At 42.8% G+C, this 20,930-nt stretch overlaps 1 protein-coding gene across 1 annotated transcript in view; it reads right to left on the bottom strand.

Annotated features, from left to right (window-relative positions):
* Nucleotides 1-1,274: 1,274 nt before the first annotated feature.
* The window catches only part of PANX1 (pannexin 1), a 40,380-nt gene continuing 20,724 nt past the window's right edge, over nucleotides 1,275-20,930 (bottom strand). Inside the window, exons 3-5 of the mRNA XM_077805460.1 lie at nucleotides 6,610-6,833; nucleotides 4,844-5,511; nucleotides 1,275-1,363 (exon numbers count right to left, since the gene is read on the bottom strand). Coding sequence (XP_077661586.1) covers nucleotides 1,275-1,363; nucleotides 4,844-5,511; nucleotides 6,610-6,833 — 981 coding nt within the window. The remainder of the gene's footprint in view (nucleotides 1,364-4,843; nucleotides 5,512-6,609; nucleotides 6,834-20,930) is intronic.

Below are 20,930 nucleotides of genomic sequence, written 5' to 3'. Positions count from 1 at the left end.
GGTTATCACTGTTGTTCAGCCCCTAGTCTTTAGAATCCATTATTCAGAGGGACAAGTTAATATCAGTTAAGAAATAGAATTAAGGATTGAAATCTTGCAGTCCATACTCAAATAAAACTCCCATTAACTTTACAGGCTAGGGAGCCAAGAACACTTTAGTTCTAAACCCAGATCTAACACATCTCCTTTGATACCCACTGCAATGAATGGGATATTTTACCTTAACATAGTGTGATACAGGAGGGCCAAGGAACAGTGGGAGAGTGCTAGAGGGGAAATATATAAGCTCAAGGCTAATTAAGGTGTGGTTCCCTGTAGACTAGGGAAGGTGGCTTCAGGTTAATTGGAGCACCTGCGTCAGTTAAGGCCCTTTTAGGAACCTAATAAAACCCCCTGTGTTAGGCAGACAAGGGAGGAGGAGGAAGGACTGGAGCTTGGAGTGTGTTGAAAGATTTGGAAGACCTGAGAATTGAAGTAAGGGAGACCCTGCCCAGCAGGACAGGTAGACTCCCTCCCCCCACCAGCATTTAAGGACTGAGCGTAATCCTACCTAAGGGGGACGAGGGTGAGAAACCCACAGGGGTTGAGAGGGGCTGGGACTCAGAGCGAGGAGCAAACCCAGATCCCTCCCCTGCTTCCCTCCTCTACCACCTTCCCAGGCTAGTAGTGGGTCTCTCGGCACCCAAGAGTAGGGGCAAAGGGTGGCATCTTAGCTCCCCGCCAAGAAAAGCACAGGACCCACCAGACTAAAATCGGCCATCTTGCCACAATTGATGGAATAAGAACTGCAGAACTGGACTCTAGGTGGCAAGTAACAAAGTCTGGCATTTCCAGCACTCTGTTACACACACCTCAATACCATGCCATCTCAGGATGGAATCTGTCCATCTGTTTCTAGTGTCTATACAATTCAGTGTTTTGTCGCTGTAAGCACACTTCTACTGTTTAAATGGTCTCAGCTTCAACTGCTGCTTCTGGTAATTCATTCTGCATGCTAATTACCCGATGGATTTCACTTTTCCATAATTCATATTTAAGTGGTTTTGTAAATAGTCAAACTCTAGATGATGCCTTTTGTGATACGAGGTTAACTGTACAATATGTAAACAGTCTGCAAACTGGTTTATCCTCTCTTGTGAACTGCTAGGACCCCAAATCCAGTCTATTCATTGAGAAAGGCAGTGTCCTGTGTTCGGTGTGGCTTGTATTGGAGGTAGGGAGAGAGGGCAGTTGTCCTGTGCTATAACCCTCAAAAGAGGAGCGTGCAGGAGCAATCAGCATGAAGAATCTATAAGTCTTTGACGAACCTTCTTATCTTCGTTGCTTGAGCTTGTATTGCAACTTGGGAGCAGATCTGTTAAAACTAAACAAAAGCAAATGCTTGTTACAATGAAAATCCATCACACCATTTCGTCATAAGCAAATATTCCTGCTTTCCTTACAACAAAATACCAGCCTCAGAGATTTAAAAAACACAAACCCGCAACCTATTTTCACCTTTGCTTTGTACTATAGCTAGGCTGGTGTGTGGCTTTATACAGGGACATACTCAAAGGGCACCCTCCCAGTGGCACTACCTGTCAAATGCTGAGCCTGAGGAGCACCTTACAGCTTCCTTTTGGAAATGCAGAACCCAGAGCTAGTGTAGAACCACAAGCTGGTGCATGGGGTTCTGGAGCCATCCCCTAGGCATATCTCCACTTCTAGGGTGGTCAGTAGTGCTAGGATTCTGGCTGTTCCTGTCCTCTGAGGTGTGGGAAAGAAGTCTTTTTGGCGCCTTTTTTGTTCTTGTGCAAAGGAACTAGAATCAGTACCTCGGTTTGTAAAATCTTTTATTAAATCCTGCTAATATCACTATAGGCAGGCGAAAATGTGGGGGCAGTTAAATGCGACCCTTAGTCCTCCTAGTGCACATCAAAGACCACAATCATCATACTCAACCTTCATACAAAACCTATAAAAATGACAGCTGACTGGTGAACCATACATCCATTTCATGACACCTTTTGAGTTTCAACATTTGTTTTCATTCCACATTGGAACACAACAAAAACCTCTTGAACACTTTCACAAAACAGAATCAAGTTGAAAGATCAGTTTTCAGATTCAAAAAGGTCAGGTTTTCAATAAGTTACTCCCTCTCAGCGACTGGAGAATCCACCATGAACCTCAGAAACTTTCCTGTTGATATCGATACATTTTAGCTTTGACAAAACAGCACATGCCAGCAACAAACAGTTAGTCACCAGTGTTCTGACCAACTCTAATAAAAACATTCCTGTCATTAGGGCATCTTGGATTTTTTATTTTATTTTGCAAGTGTTTATATGGGGGAGGGGAGTGACTTAGAATACCACATCATGAACATTTCTCTTAAGCTGATGCTTCCTCCATTATATTAGGCAGAAGAGACAGTATCACTACTGTGCTGAAAAATTATTTAAGTATCCCCTGCCTTGGACACTGTTCTTTGACATCTCAGTGTTCTCCAGTGCTAACATAGTATCTTTCATGAATTCCTTATGCAGGCTAACGATGAGTTGTCACTGATGAACATTTTACAAAGAATTCCTAAAAATGTTAGCGCATGCTTCTAAAACATATTGGTTAAGGGGATATTGGCAGCAGGTTCCTGATGTTTCCATTATTGTTCCACAGCTGCATTTGCAGTTCCCTCCTATCTGAGCTAAATATGGTCAGAGTTCCCAGCCATTCCCGCCACTGCAGGAAGAGGCTCTCTCTCTCTCTCTCTCCATGTACAACATGACTGGTAATTTCCTTCAAACAGCGATTTGGAAACACAATCAACACCATAAGTGGAAAGAGCATTATCTGAAGCCAGGTTATGTTTCTGTAGAAAGAGCAGGATCTGAGTGAGTGCTCTGTAATATAAAATATGCTACCCTCATTACCATTGTATCTGAACACTTATTCTCGTATTATCATGATTGCTCAATAGAATTAACCAGGTCTGGGCAGGGGATGGACTATTATGGTTTAAGTGCTCTATTCTGGATTCTGACACCCTATGATCCTGGTGAAATCACTTAGGGACAGATTTTCCCCTCTCCTCTGTGACCAAGTAAGGCCCCACTGCAGTAGAACTGGAGTGGTCCCTCTGCATGTGGCAATGGTCATGAAGGAGTTGTAGACATAGCTGCTGGAGCTAGGGATGGGGTGGGGGTGCTGCCACACCCCCAGGCTTGAAGTGGTTTCCATTATATACAAGGTTTACAGTTTGGTTCAATGACTCTCAGCACCCCCACTCTACAAATTGTTCCTGCATTCCAGCTTGTAGATCACAAACCAAGAAGGGACTGCTGTGACCATCTAGTCTGACTGACTGTTTAACTCAGGCCACAGAACCACCCTGAATTAATTCCTATTTGAACTAGAGTATATCCTTTAGAAGCATATCCAATTGTGATTTAACAAATGCCAGTCATACGATCCTTGGTAAATTGTTCCAAGTAGGTTCTCTGATAAAAATGTGTGCCTTATTTCCTGTGTGAGGCCCTGCGTACATTACAGGGCCTTTGGCAGCATAGCTATGCCTGTGTAGCCCCCTAGCATAGATGCAGTGTATAGCGACAGAAGGAGGAGATCTGATAGTACAGGAATACCACCTCCCCTACTGATGTTAGCTATGCTGACAGAATCCCTCTAACTGTATCTACACTGGGGGATTTGTCAGCATACCTATGTCAGTCAGAAATGTGGGTTTTTTTCATATTCCTGGCTGTCATAACCATGTTGCTGTAAGTTTTAACTGTAGATCAAGCCTTAGGAATCCTTTGGTGCAGAGTACTACCCCCCTTAATGGGCTCCCTCCACCCCTGAACAGGGGAGGTTTGGACAGGGAGCATGAGAGAAGTCTAGCTGGCTTAGTGGCTTATACATAAATAGTTTCCCTTGCCACACAGAGTAGACAGCCAGCAATAATGGGGCTCTGCTGCTACCCTGGCGCTAAAAGGAGTCCCTTCCCCAACACCACCCCATCGCATCTCGCTTGTGTGTGTGAGAGAGAAGAGGGAGGATTAACTTCAAAGCATCTTTGTTCCTGTAGCCTGAAGAATACCAGCCTTTCACACCGTCTTTAAAACAAAATCATGACACCACTAACTTCCCCATCTTATCTTAGTTCTATCTCTAAATGCAAACACATTGTACAGTGACTGTACACTTTACTACTTTGTTCTTAGTCCTTTGGATCAATCACTCAGTAACCAACAGCTGCTACCATCACTTCTGCTAGGCTTAAAGCTGATGAGACCTGAAGTCAGGAAGGGCTAACACAGATCTAAGAGCCTCTTCTGGCTCTAGCCCTCTGCCACAGGTTAGACCCCTACCCACAAATCATGCAGGAGAGATAAGACAGGCACATGACTTCCTTACTTTTTTCCTTACCCATCAGTTCAAATTACCCAAGTAATATTATTGCACAAACACCATATTAATTGGAAGTGACATTTCTCAAAAGCAAGTGCCTAAGCTGTAGGTGGAAAAATTGCATCTTTACTTATATATTTTGCAGGCACATTTTAGGCATCTATTTTTGAAAATTTGGTCTATTATGACAAACAAATAAAAATACTACAATAGCTTTCAACAACATAACCCTCCTGTGGTTTAATTGAAGTTATAAGAACATAAGCAGACTGTATTGTTAGGTATAAGCTAGTCAATTTTCTTATACAGCACATTTAAGTCTTTGCACACAATAATTCTAAGGCTTGTATTTGCTTAGATGCAGAATTCCATAATATAAGAAACAATTTTTCTTCTTATTCAGGCCTATATTAATGGATACACCATTTAAACATAACAAGCGGCCCAACTTTACCTTGTAGTTCTGTTGTATTCCTTTCTGGTTCTTCTGTAATTTTCTCTTCAGGCTTCTCTTTTACAGCTGCTGGCTTCCCATCTACAGTATCTGTCATCTTAATCGTACCAAGGTTTGGCAACAGATGGATTATGTTACATTTCCCAGGGCCTGCAATATTCTCCAGCACTTTGAGGCACTTGTATGATTTAAGCTCACTTACATTTTCCTCAATGAAGAGGAGATAGAGGCTTAAATCATCATAATTTGACTTGAGTTTCAGAACATCAAACGTTGGCAGAATTTCATATACTTTAAGAATGTCTGAGCTTCGCCTGAATGGGACGAGCATGGCATACATTACAAGAGGCATCACCAAAAGATACACAATTAAGTTAATGTAACTGAGTAGCTGGAAGACACCAACAGCAATAAGCTTACATTGAATTAGTTCTGGAACTGTTGTGTCATTCTTTAAGATTCCAGTTTTGATGGTGCACAAAAACTCATCAGTCATAGAGGACAGACTGATATAATAGCCCAGATAGAGGCATGCAAACAGGATAATTGCTAGTGTTAGTAAACGGCAAACAACATATTTGATTATTAAGTTTTTGGAGATTTTCTTTGTCTTCAGGTATTGTTCCACAATGGGGTATTTAAAGTGGCTTTCAGATATCTCCCACAAACTGGAAAAAGAAAAAAAAAACCAGACCAATCATTGCAAGAATCATTTTGCCATATTAAATAAACCAAACACTTTGACACACACAAACAAAAAAAACAGGCCTGATTCTGATCTCACAGACACTTGTAAATCACGAGTTACTCTACTGAAATCAATGAAGTAGCACTTGTGTAAAACAGATGTGAGGGCAATCTCAAAACCAGAATTCCGGTACATTCATTAGGACTGAATACAACTGTTTACAAGACAAGTAGAAAGGTCAACAGGAAAAATGCCCAAGCCTCAAACAGAATAAGTAAAATACTAAAAAGAAATTTTTAAATGCAACTCAAGCATTGATACTCAAATCCAACCTAAGAAAAAGAACGGACACAGCTGCAACATGTCTTACATTAAGATGAAAATGGCATTTTACCTGCCAGGACCTAGCTTCAGAGATCCATGCCTACTCACTATTAAAGAAACAATTTTCAGTTCTTATTTGTAATTTTTATTTCGTCTGAAGAAAGAGAAGAGGAGAAACTGCTGCACTGTCCAGGGAGACTGTGAAACTGAGGTTGGTTAGAACAGTGCAGCAACTAATTCAAGAGAGGGAGACTGGAAAAGACAAATATTTTAAAAAGAAGAAAAAGAAGTCTTTGCAGAAACAACTCTGAGAAGAACAGCATGGCAGGGGAGCCCAGTAGTGGCTTTCCACATCAAAGGATGTGAAAAATAACTATACCGGTAGGTAAGGAATGCAGCCACCAGCACTTCCTAATGCTGTTTTAGGCAATACTGACATCCATTGTAGCAAAGGAAACACAGAGCCACCTCAGGCTGGGACTGGTCTACAAAGGGAGAGGAAGAAGACCTGATTTTCAAGTATTTTGTTTGAAAAAAGTAGCTATTTGTAAGTTCTAACTCCACACACACATTTTATCATCAATTTGGGATCTTAAATTTTTAATTACAGTTTTAAAAAAACATTTCAGCTCATCTTTAAAATGTCTGCTATAAATTTACAGTATGTCTGTGATTTACAAGTGTTCCAAACATATTATACTTATTAAAGGCTAAAAGAAATAAAGGCCAAAAATACCAAGCTACAGCACCTTACCTCTGTGTCAAGTTTTCATTAACAGCTGGAGGCAGGCTACCGGGGTCTCTAGTGTCTCCACTGTGAAAGCTGTTAGCTGCTTTGATTGCCCTGTTGTAGGCCTTGTCAAGTTCTTCCATAATAAATTTCAGATCTGAGCAAAGATGAGGTGCTGCAGTGAAGCGCCAGAACAAGCATGGTAGATACAACAGGATAGCAACTAGTAGCAGGATATATGGGAAAAACTGGAAGAGAAAAATAGCATTAAAAGTTGTTAGATTAGAATCAATCTGTAACAAAACAAGCCAAATAAGAATATTTTCTTGGGCAAGGCACTCTGTCTAATAAAACCCATTCTCACACTAACCAGGGTGAGTAGGAAACTTTCTTAGTGGGTTGGGGGAAGGGGGAAGCCAAAAATGTATGCAGAATTTAAGCTTTTGTTCTTTTTTAAAGAAAGAAAAAGAAACGAAACCAGGAAATAGTCCTATAGCTACAAAGAAAAGCTCCCATTGAGAACTAATGCAGAGCCATCTTCCTGAGTGTGCAGACAGACAGATCCACTGCCTCTGCTGCTGCTCAGAGTTTGCCAAACAGAAGCAGAGTGAACGTAACAAAATTCGGGACCACATTTTCACCATGGCTATTCAGAACTGTGTGGGCCAGTGTGAAACTGACAAGAACGTCATTTGATATGGACACAGTAGCAAAATGAGGACAGACACATGCATGGCATTAAACAGCTGGCCGCACCTTTTATTAAGCTTTAACACAGGGGAGGGGCACTACCTTCCCATCACTCATACTCTCCTATACCAGGCATTTAATTGGATCCAGTGCAGGGGTTACAGAGCTCTGACCATATACCATGGTGTAGGCTCTCCTCAGCCTACTCCCCCAACGCCCAGGATTCAGTTCTCTGAGTCCTAGCACCCTTTGTTATGGCGAGGGAGACAGAGGGTGTAGAGGGATGGGGACCTTGGCCAGGGGAGCGACAAAGTCTCACCTTATCCCATGAGCCCAAGGGCCATCACCAAAATCCCAGGTCTTCTACCTCAGCGAACTATTCATTTTATTTTTTGACTGCACTGGAAACAGGCTGCAAGTTGTGAGGAATTAACAACTCAACCCAAGAACCTCAGTTAAGTACTAAGCACCTTTGTACTTAACCAATTGTGGCTCGAAGGTGCTGCGAGGAAGGCGAAAAACTCCCTAATTCTCAGTCAACTGGCCCCAGGAGAAAAAAATTCCTTCCTGATCCCCAAATTGGAGATTGGCTAGACTCGCAGCACCTGTCAGGCCGGGTTCCCATTCCTAGTTCAGGATGGGTAGGGTGGGCTGCTGGAACGGAGCAGAAGAGGATCCACATGGCCCCAGTTCCAGGTTGAATCCTGGGAGCTGGGAAATGTAGGCCAATCAGCAGCCCACCCTACCTGGGAGTTGGTCAATTGCAGGGCTCTACATATTGGTCTCTTGGTAGTAATTGTTTTATAAAACTTTCAAACCTGATTAAGTGTTACTACTTTCTTCCCATATAAGGATGGTTATAAAACACATGTACTGCAAGCTTATAACATTATTCATGCCAGTATAGCCTACTCAATGCATGCTCTTATCACGTGTAAATAAATCATATAATAATGGCAATACATTCTCAAGGCTGTTTGTAGTAGTGCTGTAGCTGCACTGGTCCCAGGATGAGACAGAGACAAGCTGGGGGAGGTATTGTCTTTTATTGGACCAACTTCTGTTGGTGGTTGGGACAAGCTTTTGAGCGTCCCAGAGCTCTTCTTCTGGTCTGCTCGTCCCTTCCACCAATCTCACCCACTTTGTCCCTCTCAATATATTCTCAAGGCACATTTATATTAAATGTATAATGTATAAAGCAGCAATAATATCTGAAAATCCTTTCAAATGCATATATTGTCTAATTCTACCAAACATAATTATCCATCTTATTCATCCATGAACTTCTAAATTACCATGCTTTAACTTTTAGTTCAAAGCATATTCTAATGAACTCCAGTATCAGAACCCAGGGAATTGTATTTATAGTCATGATGACCAAAATTCATTTGGTTTTAAATTATAAATTTTTTTTTCCCCTCAACACATACATTTGAAAGTCCATGAAGAGATCATCAGCTGGTTCAAATGGATGATGTAGTTCTACTGAAGTCAACGGATCTACACAGATTTCACCAGCTGAGGATCTGGCCCACTCAGTTGGTCACTGTGGCTAGTAGCCCTCTCTTGCATTTTCAGCAAAGATAAAGATGCTACCTGAATCTGCTCTGTGTTACCTGATGCACATACGCCTATGGAGGAAAGCTGCTTCCAACATCTAACACAACTGTGACAAAATCCTGTGAATTGCCTCGACTCTTACTCACTCTCTTAGCATACCTTTATACATATACCTTAGGAAACAATGTCTCTCAACAGCAGGAGACGATACACACTCTGACTACAATTAACATGCCAATCAGGAAACGTGCCGTGTTCTAAAATGGTAACAGCCAAGTCAAAAATTTACAAGCATTAATCATAGTAAATAACAAATTTGTGAAGCATTAATTGCTGATTAAAACCTGAAATTGCTGTGCTACGTGTGGCATGGGAAGCTTAACTACTTCAGCTTCTATTGCTGGCCACTACTTATATTGCTTGATCCCATCACAGTTATATGTGGGCAAAGACACTGGTTCAGTTTTCCAAGTCCTCAAGAAAAATAGTGCCATTGTGCACGCATTTTATAATCGGAACAGATGGGGCAGGGTGCAAGGGGGACTAGCCCAGACACAAATTAGTTTTCAAAAACTCATCATGATTAGGAAGTGAGGAAGACTGTGATTTGGGTGGGTGGGGGACTTTCTAGCCAGCAAGGACCCAGTGCTGGGCTGGGGGCCATGCTGCTTCTGCAAAGCAGCCTGTCCCTACCCCCTCACACCCAAAAAGGGGATGGCTACAGGGGGGAGTGGCCTCTAACAGTGTCAATGACCCTTCTTAGCCAGCAGGGACTCAGCTGCTGGGCTGGGCACATACCTTTACACCTCCTGGGTTGTGGGCTGGTTGTGGAATTTATTTACTTTGAAATCTTGTCCTTCTGCCACCCATCCACAGCTCTCACCACATCCATCTTCTGCCTCATAGCATCAGTTATCCTCCCTTTGCCCCACTGGCTCCATCACCCCTTCCTGGTTTCTCTCACCCCTCTACAGTCGCTCATCACCTCTATCTAGTCCTCTTCCCCTTTCCACCTCAATCTTCTCCCTCTTCTCAGCCACAGCCATACCCCCTTCCTCACCTCTCATATTTACCCAGCTGTGGCCCTCCCTCCATTCCCCACCTCCTGCACCTGTCCCAGACCCCACCTCTGCCCCTCTTGTGCCTCCATTCCTAACCTCATGCCCATCCCCCTCCTTCCCCCTCTCTTGATGTCTCTGGATCACCCACTCCATCTCCTATTTAAAAAAAAATTACATCAATCCAGAACCTCTTCCTATCTTGCTTCTTTCAGCTCCTGCTCTCACAGAGACCTGGATCCCTTTGTTCAACATTGCCTCTTTAGCTGCCCTCCTACAGAGAGGCCTTTCCTTCTCTCACACTCCCCACCATGGATCAGACCATGAGGTGGAGGTGAGGGTCACAAAAGCAGAAGTTTCTTGTCTGCTCTCCTCCTCTAACCCCTCCATGTGCCTCTTCATTTCCTGCTCTCCCTCATACCCACTTTCATCCCCTCCCCTACTCTTCTCCTTAACCTCATTCTCCTGTGGCTCTTTCACCTCACAATACAAGCATGTTCCAGTCTCTCCCATCTTTAAAAAACCCCAACATGTTTGACCGCATTTGCCCCCCCTCCCCCAGTCTCCTTTTCATCTCTAAGCTCATTGAACACACTTCAGAATCACTATCTGGAGTTCCTCTCCTCCAGTTCCATTCTAGACCCTCTCCAATCCAGCTTCCACCACTTGCACTCAAATGATATTGCTCTCACCAGAGTCTCTAATGACCTCTTCCTAGCCGGAGCTCAGAACCAGTACTCCATCCTCATCCTCCTTGACCTATCAACTGCCTTCTACACAGTCAACCATGCTTTTCTTCTTGAAATCTTTTCCTCCCTGGGCTTCCACAGCACTGTCCTTTCTTGGTTCTCTCTCATCTCTCCTTCACTGTGTCCTTCAGGGGATCCTCCTCATCCCCCATCCAGCTTTTTGTGGAGTTTCCACTGCGATCTTTCAGGGATCCCCTTCTTTTCTCCCTCTACACCTTATCTCTGGGTAAACTCATCTTCAAACACAAATTCAATTACCAATCGCTGTACTGATGACTCACAGATCTACCTCTCTGCTCCAGACCTGTCTCCTTCTGTTCAAACTAAAACCTCTGCCTGTCTCTCTGACACCTTCTTCTGCATGTCTGGTCACCAGCTGAAATTCAAAATGACTAAAACACAGCATTCAATCTACCACCTTCAATTCCTTTCCCTCCACCTCTTTTCTCAACCATTGTGCACACCACCACCACCCTGCCTGTCATGCAGCCAAATAACCTGGTTGTCATCTTCAACTTGATCCTCTCTTTAGGTCCTCACATCCAGACTATGTCTAAATATTGCAGATTATTTCTGTATAACATCTGTAAGATACAGCCTTTCCTATCCATTCACACAGCTAAAACTCGCACCCAGTCTCTCATCATCTCAAGTCTCAATTACTGCAACATTATTCTCTCTGACCTTGACAAATGCAATCTTGTCCCTGCATCCATTCAGAATGCAGTTGCAAATTTCATTTTCCTAACCCACTGCTTTGACCATGTCATGCCCCTCTTTTTGCATTCCTCCACTACCTCCCTTTTCTCTATCAAATTAAACATAAGCTTCTTGCCTTCACTGTTAATGTCCTTTACCATCAATCTGCACCCCACTTATCTTTCATTCACTATCGAGATGCTGACTCCCACCTCTGGTGAGACAATGATGCCAGCCTCCCTCCTCCACTTATTACATTTTCAAACAAGAATCTTTGTGCTTTCTCCCAGGCTACCCCTCATGCTTGGGAGGTGCTCCCCACGAACCTCCACAAACCTACCTCATTATCCTCCTTCAAATCCTCCTTTGCCATGACACCTACAAAAATCCAGACCACTGATTTGTTGAACCTACTGCCTATCTTGCTGACCAATATCATTCCATTGTTTCTTGGTACTCCTCCATCTGTTGTCTCTTATCTTATACCTAGATTATAAATCCCTTGATGTAGAGACTTTTTGTTCTGTGTTTGTAGAGTGTGTGGCACAATGGGGTCCGGGTCCATGACTAGGGCAGGTGCTGGGCTAATTAATGATAATATTAATGAGAGCATAAGGGGAACCTTGCAGATGTTTGTTTTGTGTTCCACACCTGGAAAGAAACAGCATTTGTGCCTGTTTTATTTGGAAGCAGCAGTCTTCATTTACCAAGCATTCCATGATGTTTTCAAGGTCTGGTTCATAACCCTCTTTCCTCATCTCATTATCCTCATCAGTTTTTCTTTACGTGTGTTAACTTGTGAACAGAAGATAATTTCCACATGAAACTTCTGATATGAACGCAGAAGCAGAGAAGAAAAGCAAAAGATGATCGGACAGTAGAATCATAGGAATCAGAATGGAAAGGATTTATTAAATTATCCAGCTCATCTAACCAATATTTAAATAATCTTATTTACACTGCCATACAGCTTTTAAAAAGAACAGTGGGCAAAATAAGTCTTCACTTTAAAAAAAAAAAAAAAATTCATGACAGTTGTACCTGGATAAACAACTGGCGCTTGGTGTATGGATCAAAGCATGCAATTTGCCTTTCAAAAAAATTTATTTCAATGTCTCACAATTCACAAGGTGGCAGCATTACATCAAGGAGTGGAGAGATGTCTCTGGGATAGTTTGCATTACATTAGCCATGTTTCTTGTTGGTGCTAAAGATTTATATGGTCAAATAAATTGAAGAGTTTTACTATCCCTTAAATGAAATTCAGTTTTGCCCCAGAGTGGTTTAGTTCTAAGATTATGAGTAGGGCCTCTTTTAACAGCATTTTGTGAAATTTATAATGCTGGATGTGAACTAGTAAATATGAATACAGTATACTCCTGTTTATCCGAAACCCTATTATCTGAACCTCCACGTTATCCAAATCCCTTCCTTGTCCCCCAGCATGAGATATGTGCTGCAGAAGGCATGTATGTTGTGCAGCTCACGATAGGGGAAAAGGAGGGGATTCGGATAATGCAGAGGTTCAGGTAATAGAGCAGAGACTCCCAGCCAGGAGTGCGAGGAGGAGGAGGAAGAGGACACGTCCCTGGCCATAGGGGAGACCATACTGCCGCTGAACAGCTCTTGTGGCAGTGCAGGTTACGATCCTGATGGGGCAGAGCAGAGAGCCCCCCGCCCCCCCAGCCAGAACTGAGAGAAGAACAAGCCCCATGGGGAAGGCCAACCTGCTGCTGAATGGCACTCGCCTTTTCAATTATCCGAACACCTGATTATCCAAATAAAGTCCATCCCCCCCATGCTATTTGGATAATCTGGAGTTTAAAAAGAGCTCTCCAACCTGGAGACTCTCATAAATAACCAACCTTCATACAAATGGACTTTACAAAATAAGACAGGAGATCTACATTACACACTTCACCTCTCTACAAAGGAAAAAGGAATGTAAGCTGTCTAAAACCCTACCTGCCACTTGGGGCCACAACAGTGGTACCCCTAACTCACCCAGCAATATCGTCAATCTATCCAGCTACACACTCAGCCCGGCAGATGAGTCTGTCCTATCTCAGGGACTCTCTTTCTGCCCCGCCACCCCCAAAAACATGAGACAGTTCTGCGGTGATCTGGAAGCCTACTTCCGCCATCTCTGACTCAAAGAATACTTTCAAGATAACACTGAACAGCGCACTGATACACAGACACCCTCCCACCAACAGCACAAGAAGAAAAACTCCACATGGACTCCTCCTGAGAGTCAAAATGACAGTCTGGACCTATACATAAGGTGCTTCCGCCATCATGCACAGGTAGAAATTGTGGAAAAACAACATTGCTTGCCTCATAACCTAAGTTGTGCAGAACGCAATGCCATCCACAGCCTCAGAAACAACCCTGACATTATAATCAAAGAGGCTGATAAAGGAGGTGCTGTTGTCATCATGACCAGGCCTGACTACCAAAAGGAGTCTGCCAGACAACTCTCCAATACCAAATTCTACAGGCCACTTTCCTCAGATCCCACTGAGGAATACACTAAGAAACTGCACCATCTACTCAGGACACTCCCTACACTAACACAGGAACAAATCAACATACCCTTAGAGTCCCGAGCGGGGTTATTCTATCTACTACCCAAGATCCACAAACCTGGAAATCCTGGACGCCCCATCATCTCGGGCATTGGCACTCTCACTGAAGGACTGTCTGGATATGTGGACTCTCTACTCAGACTCTATACCACCAGCACTCCCAGCTATCTCCGTGACACCACTGATTTCCTGAAAAAACTACAATGCATTGGTGATCTTCCAGAAAACACCATCCTAGCCACCATGGATGTAGAGGCTCTCTACACAAACATCCCACACACAGATGGAATACAAGCTGTCAGGAACGGTATCCCTGATGATGCCACAGCCCAACTGTTTGCTGAACTCTGTGACTTTATCCTCACGCACAATTATTTCAAATTTGGTGACAATTTATTTACCTCCAGACCAGTGGCACCGCTATGGGCACCCGCATGGCCCCACAATATGCCAACATTTTTATGGCTGACCTAGAACAACGCTTCCTCAGCTCTTGTCCACTCATGCCCTGTCATAAATATAAAGGGAAGGGTAAACCCCTTTGAAATCCCTCCTGGCCAGGGGAAAGCTCCTCTCACCCGTAAAGGGTTAAGAAGCTAAAGGTAACCTCGCTGGCACCTGACCAAAATGACCAATGAGGAGACAAGATACTTTCAAAAGCTGGGAGGAGGGAGAGAAACAAAGGGTCTGTGTCTGTCTGTATGCTGGGTCTTGGCCGGGGATAGACCAGGAATGGAGTCTTAGAACTTTTAGTAAGTAATCTAGCTAGGTATGTGTTAGATTATGATTTCTTTAAATGGCTGAGAAAAGAATTGTGCTGAATAGAATAACTATTTCTGTCTGTGTATCTTTTTTGTAACTTAAGGTTTTGCCTAGAGGGGTTCTCTATGTTTTTGAATCTAATTACCCTGTAAGATATCTACCATCCTGATTTTACAGGGGGGATTTCTTTATTTCTATTTACTTCTATTTTTATTAAAAGTCTTCTTGTAAGAAACTGAATGCTTTTTCATTGTTCTCAGATCCAAGGGTTTGGGTCTGTGGTCACCTATGCAAATTGGTGAGGCTTTTTATCCAACATTTCCCAGGAAAGGGGGGGTGCAAGTGTTGGGAGGATTGTTCATTGTTCTTAAGATCCAAGGGTCTGGGTCTGTAGTCACCTAGGCAAATTGGTGAGGCTTTTTACCAAACCTTGTCCAGGAAGTGGGGTGCAGGGTTTTGGGAAGTATTTTGGGGGGAAAGACGCGTCCAAACAGCTCTTCCCCAGTAACCAGTATTAGTTTGGTGGTGGTAGCGGCCAGTCCAAGGACAACGGGTGGAATATTTTGTACCTTGGGGAAGTTTTGACCTAAGCTAGTAAAGATAAGCTTAGGAGGTTTTTCATGCAGGTCCCCACATCTGTACCCTAGAGTTCAGAGTGGGGGAGGAACCTTGACACGCCCCTTCTCTACCTACACTACATTGATGACATCTTCATCATCTGGACCCATGGGAAGGAAACTCTGGAAGAATTCCACCATGATTTCAATAGCTTCCACCCCACCATCAACCTCAGCCTGGACCAATCTACATGGGAGGTCCACTTCCTAGGCACCACAGTGCAAATAAGTGACGGTCACATTAACAGCACCCTATACCGAAAACCCACCGACCACTATGCTTACCTTCATGCCTCCAGCTTCCATCCTGGACACACCACACGATCCATTGTCTACAGCCAAGCGCTGAGGTACAACTGCATTTGCTCCAACCCCTCAGACAGAGACCAACACCTACAAGATCTTCATCAAGAATTCTCAAATATACGATACCCACACGAGGAAATAAGGAAACAGATCAACATGTACCCAGAAGCCAGACATGTACCCAGAAGCCTCCTGCTGCAAGACAAGCCCAAGAAAGAAACCAACAGAACTCCATGGCCATCACATACAGTCCTCAGCTAAAACCTCTCCAATGCATCATCAGTGATCTACAACCCATCCTGGACAATGATCCCTCACTTTCACAGGCCTTGGGAGGCAGGCCAGTCCTCACCCACAGACAACCCGCCAACCTGAAGCATATTATCACCAGCAACTACACACCACACCATAGTAACTCTAACTCAGGAACCAATCCATGCAACAAACATCGATGCCAACTCTGCCCACATATCTACACCAGCGACACCATCACAGGACCTAACCAGATCAGCCACACCATCACCGGTTCATTCACCTGAATGTCCACCAATGTAATATACGCCATCACGTGCCTGCAATGCCCCAATGCTATGTACGTCGGCCAAACTGGACAGTCCCTACGTAAAAGGATAAATGGACACAAATCAGATATTAGGAATGGCAATATACAAAAACCTGTAGAACACTACTTCAACCTCGCTGGACACACAATAGCAGATGTAAAGGTAGCCATCCTGCAGCAAAAAAACTTCAGGACCAGACTTCAACGAGAAACTGCTGAGTTTCAGTTCATTTACAAATTTGACACCATCAGCTCAGGATTAAACAAAGACTGTGAATGGCTAGCCAACTACAAAAGCAGTTTCTCCTCCCTTGGTATTCACACCTCAACTGCTAGAAGAGGGCCTCATCCTCCCCGACTGAACTAACCTCGTTATCCCTAGCCTGATTCTTGCTTGCATATTTATACCTGCCTCTGGAAATTTCCACTACATGCATCCGACGAAGTGGGTATTCACCCACGAAAGCTTATGCTCCATTACGTCTGTTAGTCTATAAGGTGCCACAGGACTCTTTGCTGCTTTTACAGATCCAGACTAACACGGCTACCCCTGTGATACTGGAGTTTACTGTACATGCAAAAGGCCCTTCCTTCGTGATTAGGATTCAGATAACCAAAGCCATTTGTAGGAAGTGTTCAAATTCTGAACATCACCAGTTAAAGTCTATCTGTCAATACACTATTGGAACGATCAGGGTCCAGACACCCCAAGGGAAGAACAGAAGGTTCAAACCCCCAAAATGAGCAGTTGAACCAACTGACTGCATATTGTATTATTGTACCATAAAAGTATAATGAGAAAGGTCTTTTATGAAAACTTACAATGTTCTGAACTTGATGATCATTGTGAGATATGTAGATGTCATACAGTGTCTATCTCAGACTGTGGTTATAAATTTATGTATTTGTGTATGCAGAAAACTGTTCATAACCTGTATTACAACTTCAAGTACACCTCATGGCAGGGAGGAGTACCTCACAAAAAAATCAAACTTCAAATACCCATCCATTGTCCAGCCCAGGAGAAGACAATGATGAATTATTAGACACACCCATCCTAGATTATCCCCCATGCTGAATAATCATGAGTCACCACAACAGGAAAGGAAAAAGAAAAGTTCTAGAGAAAGAGCTCAAAGGGCTGAAACAGGAGGAGAATAGGAGAGCCAAGAGCCTGGTCTACATGAGAAAATTAATTCGGCTTAACTATGTCACTCGAGGGTGTGAAAAATCCACACTCCTGAGTGGTGTAGTTAAGCCAACCTAACTCCCAGTGTAGACAGCACTAGGCAATGGAAGAATTCTTCTGTCCAGCAAGTTACCACCTCTCAGGGAGGTGGATTTCCCAGGCAAATGGGAAAACTGCTCCCATCAGTGTATGAAGTGTTTACACTGAGGCGCTACAGTGGCAGAGCGGAAGCTGTGCCTCTGTAGCACTTCAAGCATAAATAAGCCCTACGGTGTGTGCTTCCCTTTCTCTGGGTCTTTGGCAGCAGCTCAGCGTAAATGCTGTGTGATTGTTACTCTGGGTATCTGGGATGGGCATCTTGGGGTATCATGGGTGGAACTGGGAGCAAACATTACATATACATAGCATGTTCCCGTCCAAGCTGAGCAATATTTCTGCCTGACAAGCCAATGGAAGTTAAGGATGCTAGAAGCAACATTACTTGTCATTCTGTGCTAACTATTCCCTCGGATAAGGGTGCAGGTGGCTAGCTCCTGGAGTAGCCCCTTTTCAAGGAGACAAGCAGAGTCCAAGCAAATAAGGTGAATAAAGTAAAACAATGTACCTGGCTCCATATGGCTGGAGCTGGTTTTCCTGGTGGATCCTTGAGCTCTGCAGTGTTTGGAGACCACTCCCTCTGACCCCTCTGGGAAACTACAAACCCCTCACACTTGTGAACAGGGCAGCTGTCAGCAATTCCCAAAGGTGAGTTTTCTGAGTCTTTGTTCTCGTTTCCAAGAGTTTGTACTCTGAGAAAGTACAATGTCAGCCATGTTATTAAAGAAACATTGAAATCAATGGTCCCACTTATGGAGTAAGGTCCTACTCAGTGCAAGTTAGAGCGGCAGAACTGGAAACTAAGTATAGCTTCCACAGCCAGGCTACGAATGTCCTGTGATTAACATTATTAAACCAGAACGACAAACTGAAATATTAACACATGACTTCAAAAACAATACAGTATAAAAGGGATTAGTCTTGCAGCACCATCTGCCTGTATTTTGTGAGTAAGACTCACAGCAGAGTAATCGAAGATGCAAAATTTGCTCTGGTAATCTTCTGCAGTTCCTATCTGCCACCACACTGTGCAATATATGAGACATCATTTTAACGATAGCTCTAGTAACATGATTTATAGTGACATCAGTATTTTAAAGCCTCTCTCACCCTCAGTGATATCACTGACACATTATTTACAAAAGCATTTTCTTATGTGATGTACTTTCCTGAAAAGATATAAAATTAAGTCACAAAATATATTTGATAATCTATGAAAGCCACAAAAGAAATGTATTACTTTCTTACCCTACTGACCACTATTACATGTAAGCCACCAAATCTGACACCAGGTATTAATTCATATTAATTAAAAAGAAAACTTTAAGCCAGATTTTCAGCAGAGCTCAGGGCCATATTTTTCCAGTGTTCTGTACCCACACTGGGGCCAGATTTTCATGAGAGCTCATAGGTTGAGCTCTTTTGAAAACACAACCATTTATTTACCTACCTAACTGGAAGTCGAACTTTTTCAAAAATACTAGCCTAAGACTTAGACATGGAAAATATTTATTCCAGTGTGTGTCACAGATCCACAGGGTCTGGTCTCTGAGCAGCCAGTTTGGGCAGGGAGCGTAGGAGGAGTGGGGTAGGGTTAGTTGGCTCCTTTTGGCCTTATAATCTATGAAAATGCTTATTTCTCAAAATTTGGCCCAAAGAGATTGAGACCTGTCAGTTTGCCAGTTTTATATCCATTTAACGTGCACCATGTTAATTTTGACAGGTTTCAGAGTAGCAGCCGTGTTAGTCTGTATTCGCAAAAAGAAATGGAGTACTTGTGGCACCTTAGAGACCAACAAATTTATTTGAGCATAGGCTCACGAAAGCTTATGCTTAAACAAATATGTCAGTCTCTAAGGTGCCACAAGTACTCCTTTTCTTCATGTTAATTTTGTATCATTTTAGTTGTTTTATCAAAATGTCATATGGTACCAAGTCAAATGCCTTACAGAAGTCAGTCTGTTATATCCACGCTATTACCTTTATCAACCAACCTTGAAATCTCATCAAAAAATATATCAAGTTAGTTTGACAGGATCTATTTTCCATAAACACATGTTGATTGGCTGATACAAGAATTAAAGGAAGGTAATGTAATTAATGCCGCTCCATTGTTTTGTCTACGATCAATATCCGGCTGACAGGCCTATAACTACCTGGGTCATCCAGTTTACCCTTTTAAAATACTGGCATAACAGTGACTTTCTTCCAGTCTCCTGGAACTCCACCAATGTTCCAAGTGTTATTGAAAATAAACATTAATGGTCTAGCAACTGCTTCAGCCAATTCTTTTAAAACTCTTAGATGCTAGTTACCCAGACTTGCTGATTTAAAAATGTCCACTTTTAACAGCTACTTTTGAACATCCTCCTGAGTTACTACTGGAATGGAAAATGTTTCATTATCAAAATATGATGCACTTTAACTGTGTATGCAAAATGTGTGCATGAGATGAAGTAAAGTTTGTTTTTAAGTTTGTTTGCATACTCAAACACCTATATTCAATATGTGCAGCTGCTTGCTCTGTCTTTCTCTGTAGGTTCTGACACCACATACAATGAATCTCTACAAAATACTTAAAGCCATACTTCAGGGCTCTTTCCCCAATTTGCACAGAGGGCAGCCTGAATCCCAAGCCTGTAATCTCTCTGTCATGCAGATGATACCATTGTCAATTCCTTCAGGAGCTAATAAATAAACTAAAAATAATAAATTAAAAGGGCACTTTAATGTGAGTGATAAATTCATGTTTGGACTGAATCATTTTTTAAAAGTGGAGGTAATAACAGTTGTGGGGCACCCAATAACAGTGTTGTATAAAGGTGGAGCGCTCAACAAGAGCATTATTAAGGTGGAGGCTGAACTAAGGAAGGCACTCGAACACCTGGGGAGCCATGGCATGGGAAGACTCTAGCAACATACAGAAAAGATCGGCTATGGCATGTTCAGCTCTCATTGACTTCTGGATAAATACTTTTGGATAAAATCCAGCAGCACCAGTGTGACCCAAACACTCAGGCTGGTACAGCACTAGTTTAGTGTATTAACTCTAATTTAATAGAGCTGTGAAAACTGCAACCTCAAGACTGAATCAAGCTTTAAGAAAAGTAAATCCTCTGCCATGCAATGAGAAAAGCATTGGGGACAGAAAAAATATAAAATAAGCAAGAATTAGAGCAATATGGGACTAAGACATTTCTCAGGAGGAAGAGAAGGATCAAAAGCTATCAGATATCTTAGGCTAATTGACTACAGGTTCTGAATTACTCTGTCTCCTAGGAGAAAGAGAAAGACTATGCCTGGGAAAACCCCTCCACAGATAGAAATGAACTAACAACAATTTCCAGAAGGCAGGAATTAAATTCACTGTGGATCCTGTTGAAGTTAATGGGAGTTTTACCATTGGCTTCAGTGGGAAAAAGAGTAGGCATATTACTCATGGAACCCTGAGGGAATACAATCTGGCTTG

The sequence above is a fragment of the Eretmochelys imbricata genome, chromosome 1, assembly GCF_965152235.1.
Source record: "Eretmochelys imbricata isolate rEreImb1 chromosome 1, rEreImb1.hap1, whole genome shotgun sequence".
NCBI lineage: Eukaryota > Metazoa > Chordata > Testudines > Cheloniidae > Eretmochelys > Eretmochelys imbricata.
This window is presented reverse-complemented; position numbering and strand designations above follow the sequence as displayed.